Below are 13789 nucleotides of genomic sequence, written 5' to 3' on the forward strand. Positions count from 1 at the left end.
CAGACCTGAATATGAAACAGTGAACATTATCCCCCAGACCTGAATATAAAACAGTAAACATTATCCCCCAGAACTGAATATGAAACAGTGAACATTATCCCCCAGACCTGAATATAAAACAGTGAACATTATCCCCCAGAACTGAATATGAAACAGTGAACATTATCCCCCAGACCCGAATATAAAACAGTGAACATTGTCCCCAGACCTGAATCTAAGACAGTGAACATTATCCCAGACCTGCATCTAAAACAGTGAACTTTATCCCCCCAAACCTGAATATAAAACGGTGAACATTATCCCCCAGACCCGAATATAAAACAGTGAACGTTGTCCCCAGACCTGAATCTAAGACAGTGAACATTATCCCAGACCTGCATCTAAAACAGTGAACTTTATCCCCCCAAACCTGAAGATAAAACAGTGAACATTATCCCCCAGACCTGAATATAAAACAGTGAACATTATCCCCCAAACCTGAATATAAAACAGTGAACATTATCCCCCAAACCTGAATATAAAACAGTGAACATTATCCCCCAAACCTGAATATAAAACAGTGAACATTATCCCCCAGACCCGAAATTAAAACAGTGAACATTATCCCAGACCTGAATATAAAACAGTGAAAATTATCCCCCAGACCTGAATATAAAACAGTGCACATGATCCCCCAGACCCGAATATAAAACAGTGAACATTTTCCCCCAGACCCGAATATAAAACAGAGAACATTATCCCCCAGACCTGAATATAAAACAGAGAATATTATCCTCCAGACCTGAAATGAAACAGTGAACATTATCCACCAGACCTGAATATGAAACAGTGAACATTATCCCCCAGTGCCGAATATAAAACAGTGAACATTATCCCCCAGACCTGAAGATAAAACAGTGAACATTATCCCCCAGACCTGAAGATAAAACAGTGAACATTATCCCCCAGACCTGAATATGAAACAGTGAACATTATCCCCCAGACCTGAATATAAAACAGTGAACATTATCCCCCAGACCTGAATATGAAACAGTGAACATTATCCCCCAGACCTGAATATAAAACAGTGAACATTATCCCCCAGACCTGAATATGAAACAGTGAACATTATCCCCCAGACCTGAATATAAAACAGTGAACATTATCCCCCAGACCTGAATATGAAACAGTGAACATTATCCCCCAGACCTGAATATGAAACAGTGAACATTATCCCCCAGACCTGAATATAAAACAGTGAACATTATCCCCCAGACCTGAATATGAAACAGTGAACATTATCCCCCAGACCTGAATATAAAACAGTGAACATTATCCACCAGACCTGAATATAAAAGTGAACATTATCCCCCAGACCTGAATATAAAACAGTGAACATTATCCCCCAGACCTGAATATAAAACAGTGAACATTATCCACCAGACCTGAATATAAAAGTGAACATTATCCCCCAGACCTGAATATAAAACAGTGAACATTATCCCCCAGACCTGAATATAAAACAGTGAACATTATCCCCCAGACCTGAATATGAAACAGTAAACATTATCCCCCAGAACTGAATATAAAACAGTGAACATTATCGCCCAGACCTGAATATGAAACAGTGAACATTATCCCCCAGACCTGAATATGAAACAGTGAACATTATCCCCCAGACCTGAATATAAAACAGTGAACATTATCCCCCAGACCTGAATATGAAACAGTGAACATTATCCCCCAGACCTGAATATGAAACAGTGAACATTATCCCCCAGACCTGAATATGAAACAGTGAACATTATCCCCCAGACCTGAATATAAAACAGTAAACATTATCCCCCAGAACTGAATATGAAACAGTGAACATTATCCCCCAGACCTGAATATAAAACAGTAAACATTATCCCCCAGAACTGAATATGAAACAGTGAACATTATCCCCCAGACCTGAATATAAAACAGTAAACATTATCCCCCAGAACTGAATATGAAACAGTGAACATTATCCCCCAGACCCGAATATAAAACAGTGAACATTGTCCCCAGACCTGAATCTAAGACAGTGAACATTATCCCAGACCTGCATCTAAAACAGTGAACTTTATCCCCCCAAACCTGAAGATAAAACAGTGAACATTATCCCCCAGACCTGAATATAAAACAGTGAACATTATCCCCCAAACCTGAATATAAAACAGTGAACATTATCCCCCAAACCTGAATATAAAACAGTGAACATTATCCCCCAAACCTGAATATAAAACAGTGAACATTATCCCCCAGACCCGAATATAAAACAGTGAACATTGTCCCCAGACCTGAATCTAAGACAGTGAACATTATCCCAGACCTGCATCTAAAACAGTGAACTTTATCCCCCAAACCTGAATATAAAACAGTGAACATTATCCCCCAAACCTGAATATAAAACAGTGAACATTATCCCCCAGACCCGAATATAAAACAGTGAACATTATCCCAGACCTGAATATAAAACAGTGAAAATTATCCCCCAGACCTGAATATAAAACAGTGAAAATTATCCCCCACACACACGAATATAAAATAGTTAATATTAACCATCCAGACCCAAATGTAAAGAAGTGAATTGTCATGGCTCAGGAAGGATCTGTAAATGAAAACGAAATGGTGACTGGTCAGGGAGCATGTGTAAAATTAGGAAAATTTGTCATTGAGAGCTGTTCGTCTGCTCTGGGCTATATTACAATTGTATGGCTAATATGCAGGAATGGAGTGGCTGAGCAGTGAGACAGAGAGAACTAACATCCAGAAGAAAGTGAAAGTAATGATGGGTAAATTTGAATGGGGCACAAGATGTGGGTAAATGAGAGAAGTGATCATAACCAAAGAGAGAAGGAGGGATGAAGAGAGAATGTAGAGAAATAAAAGACATCTCCAAATGCCAGGCAATGTGAGAATAGTTAAAGCAGGTTATCTAAGTTGGAGATGTTAGAGGATGTATTTATTTATTTATGATTAGATGTCTTATCTCGTCTTCATCCAGGGACCATCTTGAATAGTTAAGATCAGGGTTCACAGATTTATTCAGTGTATTTATTATTAAAAACCACTCACTGGGCGATGGTGACTGGGGTCTCTCATACAATACAGTTCTCAGCTTTGGTCGACCAAACCCTTCGAATCCAAATTTTCATTGCCGTTCTTTTCAATGTATATGAAGGACCCAGACTCCGGTGTTGGGAGCAACATTATAGAGTTTCCAGCTGATTTGAAACTTGGCGAAGTGGCAGATAGTGATGATAATGCTCGACTTCAGGATGAGACAGACAGGATGGGCAGAAACATGGCAGATGGAGTTAATTGTTAAGTGATGCACTTTGCAAAGACTAATCTGGAAAGACAATGAACTGGAAATGCACAATTTCGAAAAATGTAGATGAGCGAAGAGACTCTGGTGTCCATACACACCAATCGTTAAAGGTGACAGGGCAAGCTGATAAGGCAATTATGAAGCATATGGGTTACTTGGGTTTATAAAATAGAGGCAGAGCATATAAAAGCAAAGTGATCATACTTGAAATTTATAAATCACTGGTTAAGCCTCAGCTTTTTTTCAGTTCATTCATGGGATGTGGGCGTCAGTGGCTCGGCCAGCATTTATTGCCCATCCCTAATTGCCCTTGAAAAGGTGGTGGTGAGCTGCCTTCTTGAACCACTGCAATCGTGTGGGGTAGGTACACCCACAGTGCTGTTAGGATGGGAGTTCCAGGATTTTAACCCAGCAACAGTGAAGGAACAGCGATATAGTTCCAAATCAGGATGGTGGCTGGGAGGGGAGCTTGCAGGGGAATTTGCAAAGGTTCCTAACCGTTTGCTGCCCCTGTCCCTCTTGGTGGTAGAAGTCACGGGTTTCGAAGGTGCTCTCCAAGGAGCCATGGTGCGTTGCTGCAGTGCATCTTGTAGATGGTACATACTGCTGCCACTGTGCGTCGGTGGTGGAGGGAGTGAATGTTTGAGGATGGGGTGCCAATCAAGCGGGCTGCTTTGTCCTGGATGGTGTCGATCTTCTTGAGTGTTGTTGGAGCTGCACCCATCCAGGCAAGTGGAGAATATTCCATCACACTCCTGACTTGTGCCTTGTAGATGGTGGACAGGCTTTGGGGAGTCAGGAAGTGAGTTGCTCGCCGCAGGATTCCTAGCCTCTGACCTGCTCTTGTAGCCACGGTATTTATATGGCTACTCCAGTTCAGTTTCTGGTCAATGGTAGCCCCTAGGATGTTGATAGTGGGGGATTCAGCGATGGTAATGCCATTGAATGTCAAGGGGAGATGGTTAGATTCTCGCTTGTTGGAGATGGTCATTGCCTGGCACTTGTCTGGCGCGAATGTTACTTGCAATTTACCAGTCCAAGCCTGGATATTGTCTTGCTGCATTTCTACACGGACTGCTTCAGTATCTGAGAAGTCGCGAATGGTGCTGAACATCATGCAATCATCAACGAACATCCCCACTTCTGACCTTTTAGAGTCGTAGAGTTAGAGTCATAGAGTTATACAGCACAGAAACAGGCCCTTCGGCCCATCATGTCTGTGCCGGCCATCAAGTACCAACTATTCTAATCCCATTTTCCAGCACTTGGCCCATAGCCTTGTATGCTATGGCATTTCAAGTGCTCATCTAAATACTTCTTAAATGTTGTGAGGGTTCCTGCCTCTACCACCTCTTCAGGCAGTGTGTTCCAAATTTCAACCACCCTCTGGGTGAAAAACCTTTTCCCCAAATCCCCTGTAAACCTCCTGCCCCTCACCTTAAATCTATGCCCCTGGTTATTGATCCCTCCGCTAAGAGAAAAAGTTTCTTCCTATCTAACCTATCAATGCCCCTCATAATTTTGTATACCTTAATCATATCTCTGCTGTAAGGAAAATAACCCCAGCCTTTTCAGTCTCTCTTGATAGCTGAAATGCTCGAGCCCAGGTAACATCCTGGTGAATCTCCTCTGCATTCTCTCCAGTGCAATCACATCCTTCCTATAGTGTGGTGCCCAGAACTGTACACAGTACTCCAGCTGTGTTTTATATAGATCCATCATCACCTCCCTGCTCTTATATTCTATGCCTCGGCTAATAAAGGCAAGTATCCCGTATGCCTTCCTAACCACCTTATTTTACTCTGCTGCTGCTTTCAGTGATCTATGGACAAGGTCCCACTGACCCTCTGTACTTCCTAGGGTCCTGCCATCCATTGTATATTCCCTTACGTTGTTAGTCCTTTCAAAATGCATCACCTCACTTCTCAGGATTAAATTCCATTTGCCACTGCTCTGCCCATCTTACCAGCCCATCTATATTGCCCTGTAATCTAAGGCTTTCCTCCTCACTGTTTACGACACCACCAGTTTTTGTGTCATCTGCAAACTTACTGATCATACCTCAAATATTCACTTCTAAATCATTAATGTCCACTACAAACAGCAAGGGACCCAGCACCGATCCCTGCGGTACACCACTGGTCACAGGCTTCCACTCGCAAAGACAACCCTCGACCATCACCACCTCCTGCCACTAAGCCAATTTTAGATCCAATTTGCCAAATTGCCCTGGATCCCATGGGCTCTTATGATTGAAGGAAGGTCATTGATGAAGTGGCTGAAAATGTTTGGGCCTAGGACACTACCCTGAGGAACTCCTGCAGTTATGTCCTGGAGCTCAGATGATTGACCCCCAACAACCGCAACCATCTTCCTTTGCGCTAGGTATGACTCCAACCAGCCGAGAGTTTCCCCCCTGATTCCCATTGACTCCAGTTTTGCTAGGGCTCCTTGATGCCATACTCAGTCAAATACTGCCTTGATGTTAAGGGCAGTCACTCTCACCTCATCTCTGGAGTTCAGCTGTTTTGTCCATGTTTGAACTAAGGCTGTCATGAGGTCAGGTCCTGAATGGCCCTGGCGGACCCCAAACTGAGCGTCACTGAGCAGGTTATTGCTAAGCAAGTGCCACTTGATAGCACTGTCGATGACACCTTCCATCACTTTACTGATGATTGAGAGTGGGCTGATGGGGCGGTAATTGGCAAGGTTGGGCTTGTCCTGTTTTTTGTGTACAGGACATACCTGGGCAATTTTCCACATTGCCAGGTAGATGCCAGTGTTGTTGTTGTTGTCGCTGGCGCGTTGTGGACCAATTCTGGACGCCTCACTTCAGGAAAGATGAAAAAGCCTTAGAAAGGCTACAGAGGTGGTTTACCAGGATGTTCCCAGATAGTGAGGGAACCAAGGGATATGGCAAAGATGCAGTTGAAGTAGAGGATCAACCATGATGCTATTGAATGCCAGAGCAACTACAAAGGCCTGAAAGGATTAGTCCTCCTAATTCTTATGTTCTTAACGGAGAAAAGAACTGTTCCATAGAAACTAGAATAGTCTGTTCTAAACTTCTATCCTGTACTTCAATGATAACATTTGTAAACACGTTTTATAGAGGGTTAGAAGGGGAAGATTTGCAGATGGGAAACTCAAATCAAACTTCATGTCACTCAATGCATTAGGACATGACTATCATCAGCCTTTGAACGCGGAAGGAGAAATGTTCATCTTTGTGGGAACAGATTTGAAACATCAGTGTGACTGGAAAAGCATCGAGAGATACACACGCACACACGCACAGACACCCGAGTGAGAGTGTTCCAGTACACTGACTGCGGAGAGAGCTTTAACACAGCCTGAGAAAACATCGCACCATTCACAGCAGGGAGAAACCGTACACGGGTTCTGTGTGTGGTCGAGGCTCCAACTGATCGGCCAACCTGGAGCGACACAAGGACACCTGCACCATGGAGAAACCGTGGAAATGTGAGGACTGTGGGAAGGCGTTCATTTCCCCATCCCAGCTGGAATCTCATCGACGCACTCACACAGGGGAAAGACCATTCACGTGCTTCATGTGTGGGAAAGGATTCACTCAGTTATCCAACCTTACTGAACACCAACTTGTCCACACTGATAAGAGACTCTTTCCATGTTCAGACTGTGAGAAGAGATTTAAAAGCAAAAGGAATCTGCTGACACACCAGCGAGTTCACACTGGGGAGAGGCCATTCACCTGCTCCGCGTGTGGGAAGAGATTCACTCAGACATCCAGCCTCTCCACACACCAGCGAGTTCACACTGGGGAGAGGCCGTTCACCTGCTCTGTGTGTGGGAAGGGATTCACTCAGTCATCCCACCTCGCTGAGCACCTACTTGTTCACTCGGATAAGAGACCTTTTCAATGTTCTGACTGTGAGAAGAGCTTTAAAAGCACAAATGATCTGATGAAACACCAACGCACGCACAACGGGGAGAGGCCATTCACCTGCTCCGTGTGTGGGAAGAGTTTCACTCGTTCATCCACCCTGCTGACACACCAGCAGGCTCACACTGGGGAGAGGCCATTCAGTTGTCCTGTATGTGGGAAGGGATTCGGTCAGTCATTCCAGCTGATGAGACACAGACTTGCTCACACTGATAAGAGACCATTTAAATGTTCTGACTGTGAGAAGAGCTTTAAAAGCACAAATGATCTGATGAAACACCAACACACTCACTCTGGGGAAAGGCCATTTACCTGCCTCGAGTGTGGGAAGGGATTTGCTCGTTCATCTCACCTGCTGAGACACCAGCAAGTTCACAAGTGACTGCAAGTTGCTGTTGATCACATCCAAGTGTTTTGTCTCATCTTACATACATCTCCCTTTGAACCACGCCTGTACCGAATTATCTTGTAGACGTTTTGAAATGTTATTTTTCTGTATCATTTCCCCCTTTTTTGGATCTGATTCAGTAAAACTCCTCCACACAGACTGTGTGTGAGAGCCTTTGAAATGTTCCGATCTTTGTCATTGTCATTGTCATTGTTGATTTAATTGTTTATTACCAACATACCTTGCAGTATTTATTTAATCGAGACAATTGCTTCAACCTCTTCCTTAATCAGCTCTTCAGCTCCCCCATTGATCCGTGTTAATAACCTTTGGTTAGGGTGAGAGTGTAGGGTCAGGGTTTAGTGCTTATTGAATCATAGACTGGTTAGATCACAGAAGGAGGCCAGATGGCCTGTCGTGTCCGTGCCACATCTCTGCAACAACAACTCACCTAGTCTCACTCCCCTGCCTTTTCCCCATAGTCCGACAAATTTTTTCTCTTTATTGTTTGCACTTGGGATTAGTGGTTGGGACCAGTAGTTATTGGTTAGCATTGGGGATAGCTGTTATTGGTTAGGACTGGGGTTTATGGTTATTGGTGAGATTTGCAGATAGTGGTTGGGGCTGGTGGTTTTTGGTTGAGATTGGGGGTAGTGGCTATTGTTTGGGAAAGGGGATAGTGGTTATTGGTTGGGATAGGGGATAGTGGTTATTGGTTGGGATTGGGGATAGTGGATGTTGGTTGGGATTGGGGTTAGTGGTTATTGGTTGGGATTGGGGTTAGTGGTTATTGGTTGGGATTGGGGAGAGTGGTTATTGATTGGGATTGGGGATAGTGGATGTTGGTTGGGATTGGGGATAGTGGATATTGTTTGGAATAGGTGTTAATGGTTGTTGGTTGGGATTGGGGTTAGTGGTTGTTGGTTGGGATTGGGGTTAGTGGTTATTGATTGGGATTGGGGATAGTGGTTGTTGGTTGGGATTGGGGTTAGTGGTTATTGATTGGGATTGGGATAGTGGTTGTTGGTGGGGATTGGCGATAGTGGTTGTTGGTTGGGATTGGGGTTAGTGGATATTGGTTGGGATTGGGGCTAGTGATTGTTGGTTGGTTTTGGCGATAGTGGTTATTGTTTGGGATTGGGGACAGTGGAAATTGGTTGGTATTGGGGTTAGTGGTTGTAGGTTGAATTAGTGGCTATGGTTGGGGTTAGTGGTTATTTGTTGGGATTGGAGTTAGTAGTTATTTGTTGGGATTGGGGTTAGTGGTTATTGGTTGGGATTGAGGTTGGTGATTATTGGTTGGGATTGAGGTAAGCGGTTATTGGTTGGGATTGAGGTTAGCGGTTATTGGTTGGGATTGGGGAGAGTGGTTATTGGTTGGGATTGGGGATAGTGGATGTTGGTTGGGATTGGGGATAGTGGATATTGTTTGGAATAGGTGTTAATGGTTGTTGGTTGGGATTGGGGTTAGTGGTTGTTGGTTGGGATTGGGGATAGTGGTTATTGATTGGGATTGGGATAGTGGTTGTTGGTGGGGATTGGCGATAGTGGTTGTTGGTTGGGATTGGGGTTAGTGGATATTGGTTGGGATTGGGGCTAGTGATTGTTGGTTGGTTTTGGCGATAGTGGTTATTGTTTGGGATTGGGGACAGTGGAAATTGGTTGGTATTGGGGTTAGTGGTTGTAGGTTGGGATTGGGGCTAGTGATTGTTGGTTGGTTTTGGCGATAGTGGTTGTTGGTTGGGATTGGGGTTAGTGGATATTGGTTGGGATTGGGGTTAGTGGTTATTGATTGGGATTGGGATAGTGGTTGTTGGTGGGGATTGGGATAGTGGTTGTTGGTGGGGATTGGCGATAGTGGATATTGGTTGGGATTGGGGTTAGTGGTTATTGATTGGGATTGGGATAGTGGTTGTTGGTGGGGATTGGGGTTAGTGGATATTGGTTGGGATTGGGGTTAGTGGTTATTGATTGGGATTGGGATAGTGGTTGTTGGTGGGGATTGGGGTTAGTGGATATTGGTTGGGATTGGGGTTAGTGGTTATGGATTGGGATTGGGATAGTGGTTGTTGGTGGGGATTGGGATAGTGGTTGTTGGTGGGGATTGGCGATAGTAGATATTGGTTGGGATTGGGGTTAGTGGTTATTGATTGGGATTGGGGTTAGTGGTTATTGATTGGGATTGGGATAGTGGTTGTTGGTGGGGATTGGCGATAGTTGTTGTTGGTGGGGATTGGCGATAGTGGATATTGGTTGGGATTGGGGCTAGTGATTGTTGGTTGGTTTTGGCGATAGTGGTTAGTGTTTGGGATTTGGGACAGTGGAAATTGGTTGGTATTGGGGTTAGTGGTTGTAGGTTGGGATTAGTGGCTATGGTTGGGGTTAGTGGTTATTTGTTGGGATTGGAGTTAGTGGTTATTGATTGGGATTGGGGATAGTGGTTGTTGGTGGGGATTGGGGATAGTGGTTGTTGATTGGGATTGGGGATAGTGGTTATTGATTGGGATTGGGGATAGTGGTTATTGATTGGGATTGGGGATAGTGGTTATTGATTGGGATTGGGGATAGTGGTTGTTGATTGGGATTGGGGATAGTGGTTATTGATTGGGATTGGGGATAGTGGTTGTTGATTGGGATTGGGGATAGTGGTTATTGATTGGGATTGGGGATAGTGGTTATTGATTGGGATTGGGGATAGTTGTTATTGATTGGGATTGGGGATAGTGGTTATTGATTGGGATTGGGGATAGTGGTTGTTGATTGGGATTGGGGATAGTGGTTATTGATAGGGATTGGGGATAGTGGTTATTGATTGGGATTGGGGATAGTTGTTATTGATTGGGATTGGGGATAGTGGTTATTGATTGGGATTGGGGATAGTGGTTATTGATTGGGATTGGGGATAGTGGTTATTGATTGGGATTGGGGATAGTGGTTGTTGGTGGGGATTGGGGATAGTTGTTATTGATTGGGATTGGGGATAGTGGTTATTGATTGGGATTGGGGATAGTGGTTATTGATTGGGATTGGGGATAGTGGTTATTGATTGGGATTGGGGATAGTGGTTATTGATTGGGATTGGGGATAGTGGTTATTGATTGGGATTGGGGATAGTGGTTGTTGATTGGGATTGGGGATAGTGGTTATTGATTGGGATTGGGGATAGTGGTTATTGATTGGGATTGGGGATAGTGGTTATTGATTGGGATTGGGGATAGTGGTTGTTGATTGGGATTGGGGATAGTGGTTATTGATTGGGATTGGGGATAGTGGTTATTGATTGGGATTGGGGATAGTGGTTGTTGATTGGGATTGGGGATAGTGGTTATTGATTGGGATTGGGGATAGTGGTTATTGATTGGGATTGGGGATAGTGGTTGTTGGTGGGGATTGGGGATAGTGGTTATTGATTGGGATTGGGGATAGTGGTTATTGATTGGGATTGGGGATAGTGGTTATTGACTGGGATTGGGGATAGTTGTTATTGATTGGGATTGGGGATAGTGGTTATTGATTGGGATTGGGGATAGTGGTTATTGATTGGGATTGGGGATAGTGGTTGTTGGTGGGGATTGGGGATAGTGGTTATTGATTGGGATTGGGGATAGTGGTTATTGATTGGGATTGGGGATAGTGGTTGTTGGTGGGGATTGGGGATAGTTGTTATTGATTGGGATTGGGGATAGTGGTTATTGATTGGGATTGGGGATAGTGGTTATTGATTGGGATTGGGGATAGTGGTTGTTGATTGGGATTGGGGATAGTGGTTATTGATTGGGATTGGGGATAGTGGTTATTGATTGGGATTGGGGATAGTGGTTATTGATTGGGATTGGGGATAGTGGTTGTTGATTGGGATTGGGGATAGTGCTTATTGATTGGGATTGGGGATAGTGGTTATTGATTGGGATTGAGGTTAGTGGTTATTGATTGGGATTGGGGATAGTGGTTGTTGATTGGGATTGGGGATAGTGGTTATTGATTGGGATTGGGGATAGTGGTTATTGATTGGGATTGGGGATAGTGGTTGTTGATTGGGATTGGGGATAGTGGTTGTTGGTGGGGATTGGGGACAGTTGTTATTGATTGGGATTGGGGATAGTGGTTATTGATTGGGATTGGGGATAGTGGTTATTGATTGGGATTGGGGATAGTGGTTATTGATTGGGATTGGGGATAGTGGTTGTTGGTTGGGATTGGGGATAGTGGTTATTGATTGGGATTGGGGATAGTTGTTATTGATTGGGATTGGGGATAGTGGTTATTGATTGGGATTGGGGATAGTGGTTATTGATTGGGATTGGGGATAGTGGTTGTTGGTGGGGATTGGGGATAGTGGTTATTGATTGGGATTGGGGATAGTTGTTATTGATTGGGATTGGGGATAGTGGTTATTGATTGGGATTGGGGATAGTTGTTATTGATTGGGATTGGGGATAGTGGTTATTGATTGGGATTGGGGATAGTGGTTATTGATTGGGATTGGGGATAGTGGTTGTTGGTGGGGATTGGGGATAGTGGTTATTGATTGGGATTGGGGATAGTGGTTGTTGGTGGGGATTGGGGATAGTGGTTATTGATTGGGATTGGGGATAGTGGTTATTGATTGGGATTGGGGATAGTGGTTATTGATTGGGATTGGGGATAGTGGTTGTTGATTGGGATTGGGGATAGTGGTTATTGATTGGGATTGGGGATAGTGGTTATTGATTGGGATTGGGGATAGTGGTTGTTGATTGGGATTGGGGATAGTGGTTATTGATTGGGATTGGGGATAGTGGTTATTGATTGGGATTGGGGATAGTGGTTATTGATTGGGATTGGGGATAGTGGTTATTGATTGGGATTGGGGATAGTGGTTATTGATTGGGATTGGGGATAGTGGTTATTGATTGGGATTGGGGTTAGTGGTTATTGATTGGGATTGGGGATAGTGGTTATTGATTGGGATTGGGGATAGTGGTTATTGATTGGGATTGGGGATAGTGGTTATTGATTGGGATTGGGGATAGTGGTTGTTGGTTGTGATTGGGGATAGTGGTTATTGATTGGGATTGGGGATAGTGGTTATTGATTGGGATTGGGGATAGTGGTTATTGATTGGGATTGGGGATAGTGGTTATTGATTGGGATTGGGGATAGTGGTTATTGATTGGGATTGGGGATAGTGGTTATTGATTGGGATTGGGGATAGTGGTTATTGATTGGGATTGGGGATAGTGGTTGTTGATTGGGATTGGGGATAGTGGTTATTGATTGGGATTGGGGATAGTGGTTATTGATTGGGATTGGGGATAGTGGTTGTTGATTGGGATTGGGGATAGTGGTTATTGATTGGGATTGGGGATAGTGGTTGTTGATTGGGATTGGGGATAGTGGTTATTGATTGGGATTGGGGATAGTGGTTATTGATTGGGATTGGGGATAGTGGTTGTTGATTGGGATTGGGGATAGTGGTTATTGATTGGGATTGGGGATAGTGGTTATTGATTGGGATTGATGATAGTGGTTATTGATTGGGATTGGGGATAGTGGTTATTGATTGGGATTGGGGATAGTGGTTGTTGATTGGGATTGGGGATAGTGGTTATTGATTGGGATTGGGGATAGTGGTTATTGATTGGGATTGGGGATAGTGGTTGTTGATTGGGATTGGGGATAGTGGTTATTGATTGGGATTGGGGATAGTGGTTATTGATTGGGATTGGGGATAGTGGTTGTTGATTGGGATTGGGGATAGTGGTTATTGATTGGGATTGGGGATAGTGGTTATTGATTGGGATTGATGATAGTGGTTATTGATTGGGATTGGGGATAGTGGTTATTGATTGGGATTGGGGATAGTGGTTGTTGATTGGGATTGGGGATAGTGGTTATTGATTGGGATTGGGGATAGTGGTTATTGATTGGGATTGGGGATAGTGGTTATTGATTGGGATTGGGGATAGTGGTTATTGATTGGGATTGGGGATAGTGGTTGTTGATTGGGATTGGGGATAGTGGTTATTGATTGGGATTGGGGATAGTGGTTATTGATTGGGATTGGGGATAGTGGTTGTTGATTGGGATTGGGGATAGTGGTTATTGATTGGGATTGGGGATAGTGGTTATTGATTGGGATTGGGGATAGTGGTTATTG

General features: G+C 43.9%; 1 protein-coding gene across 2 annotated transcripts in view; it reads left to right on the forward strand.

The window, feature by feature from the left end:
* The window catches only part of LOC137356814 (zinc finger protein ZFP2-like), a 468683-nt gene extending 460885 nt beyond the window's left edge, over positions 1-7798 (forward strand). For both annotated transcript variants that reach the window (XM_068022606.1, XM_068022607.1), the window contains exon 2: positions 6517-7798. In XM_068022606.1, coding sequence (XP_067878707.1) covers positions 6802-7644 — 843 coding nt within the window. In that variant the 5' untranslated portion in view covers positions 6517-6801 and the 3' untranslated portion in view covers positions 7645-7798. The remainder of the gene's footprint in view (positions 1-6516) is intronic.
* Positions 7799-13789: the final 5991 nt, after the last annotated feature.

The sequence above is a fragment of the Heterodontus francisci genome, chromosome 46 (assembly GCF_036365525.1).
Source record: "Heterodontus francisci isolate sHetFra1 chromosome 46, sHetFra1.hap1, whole genome shotgun sequence".
NCBI classification, from domain to species: domain Eukaryota; kingdom Metazoa; phylum Chordata; class Chondrichthyes; order Heterodontiformes; family Heterodontidae; genus Heterodontus; species Heterodontus francisci.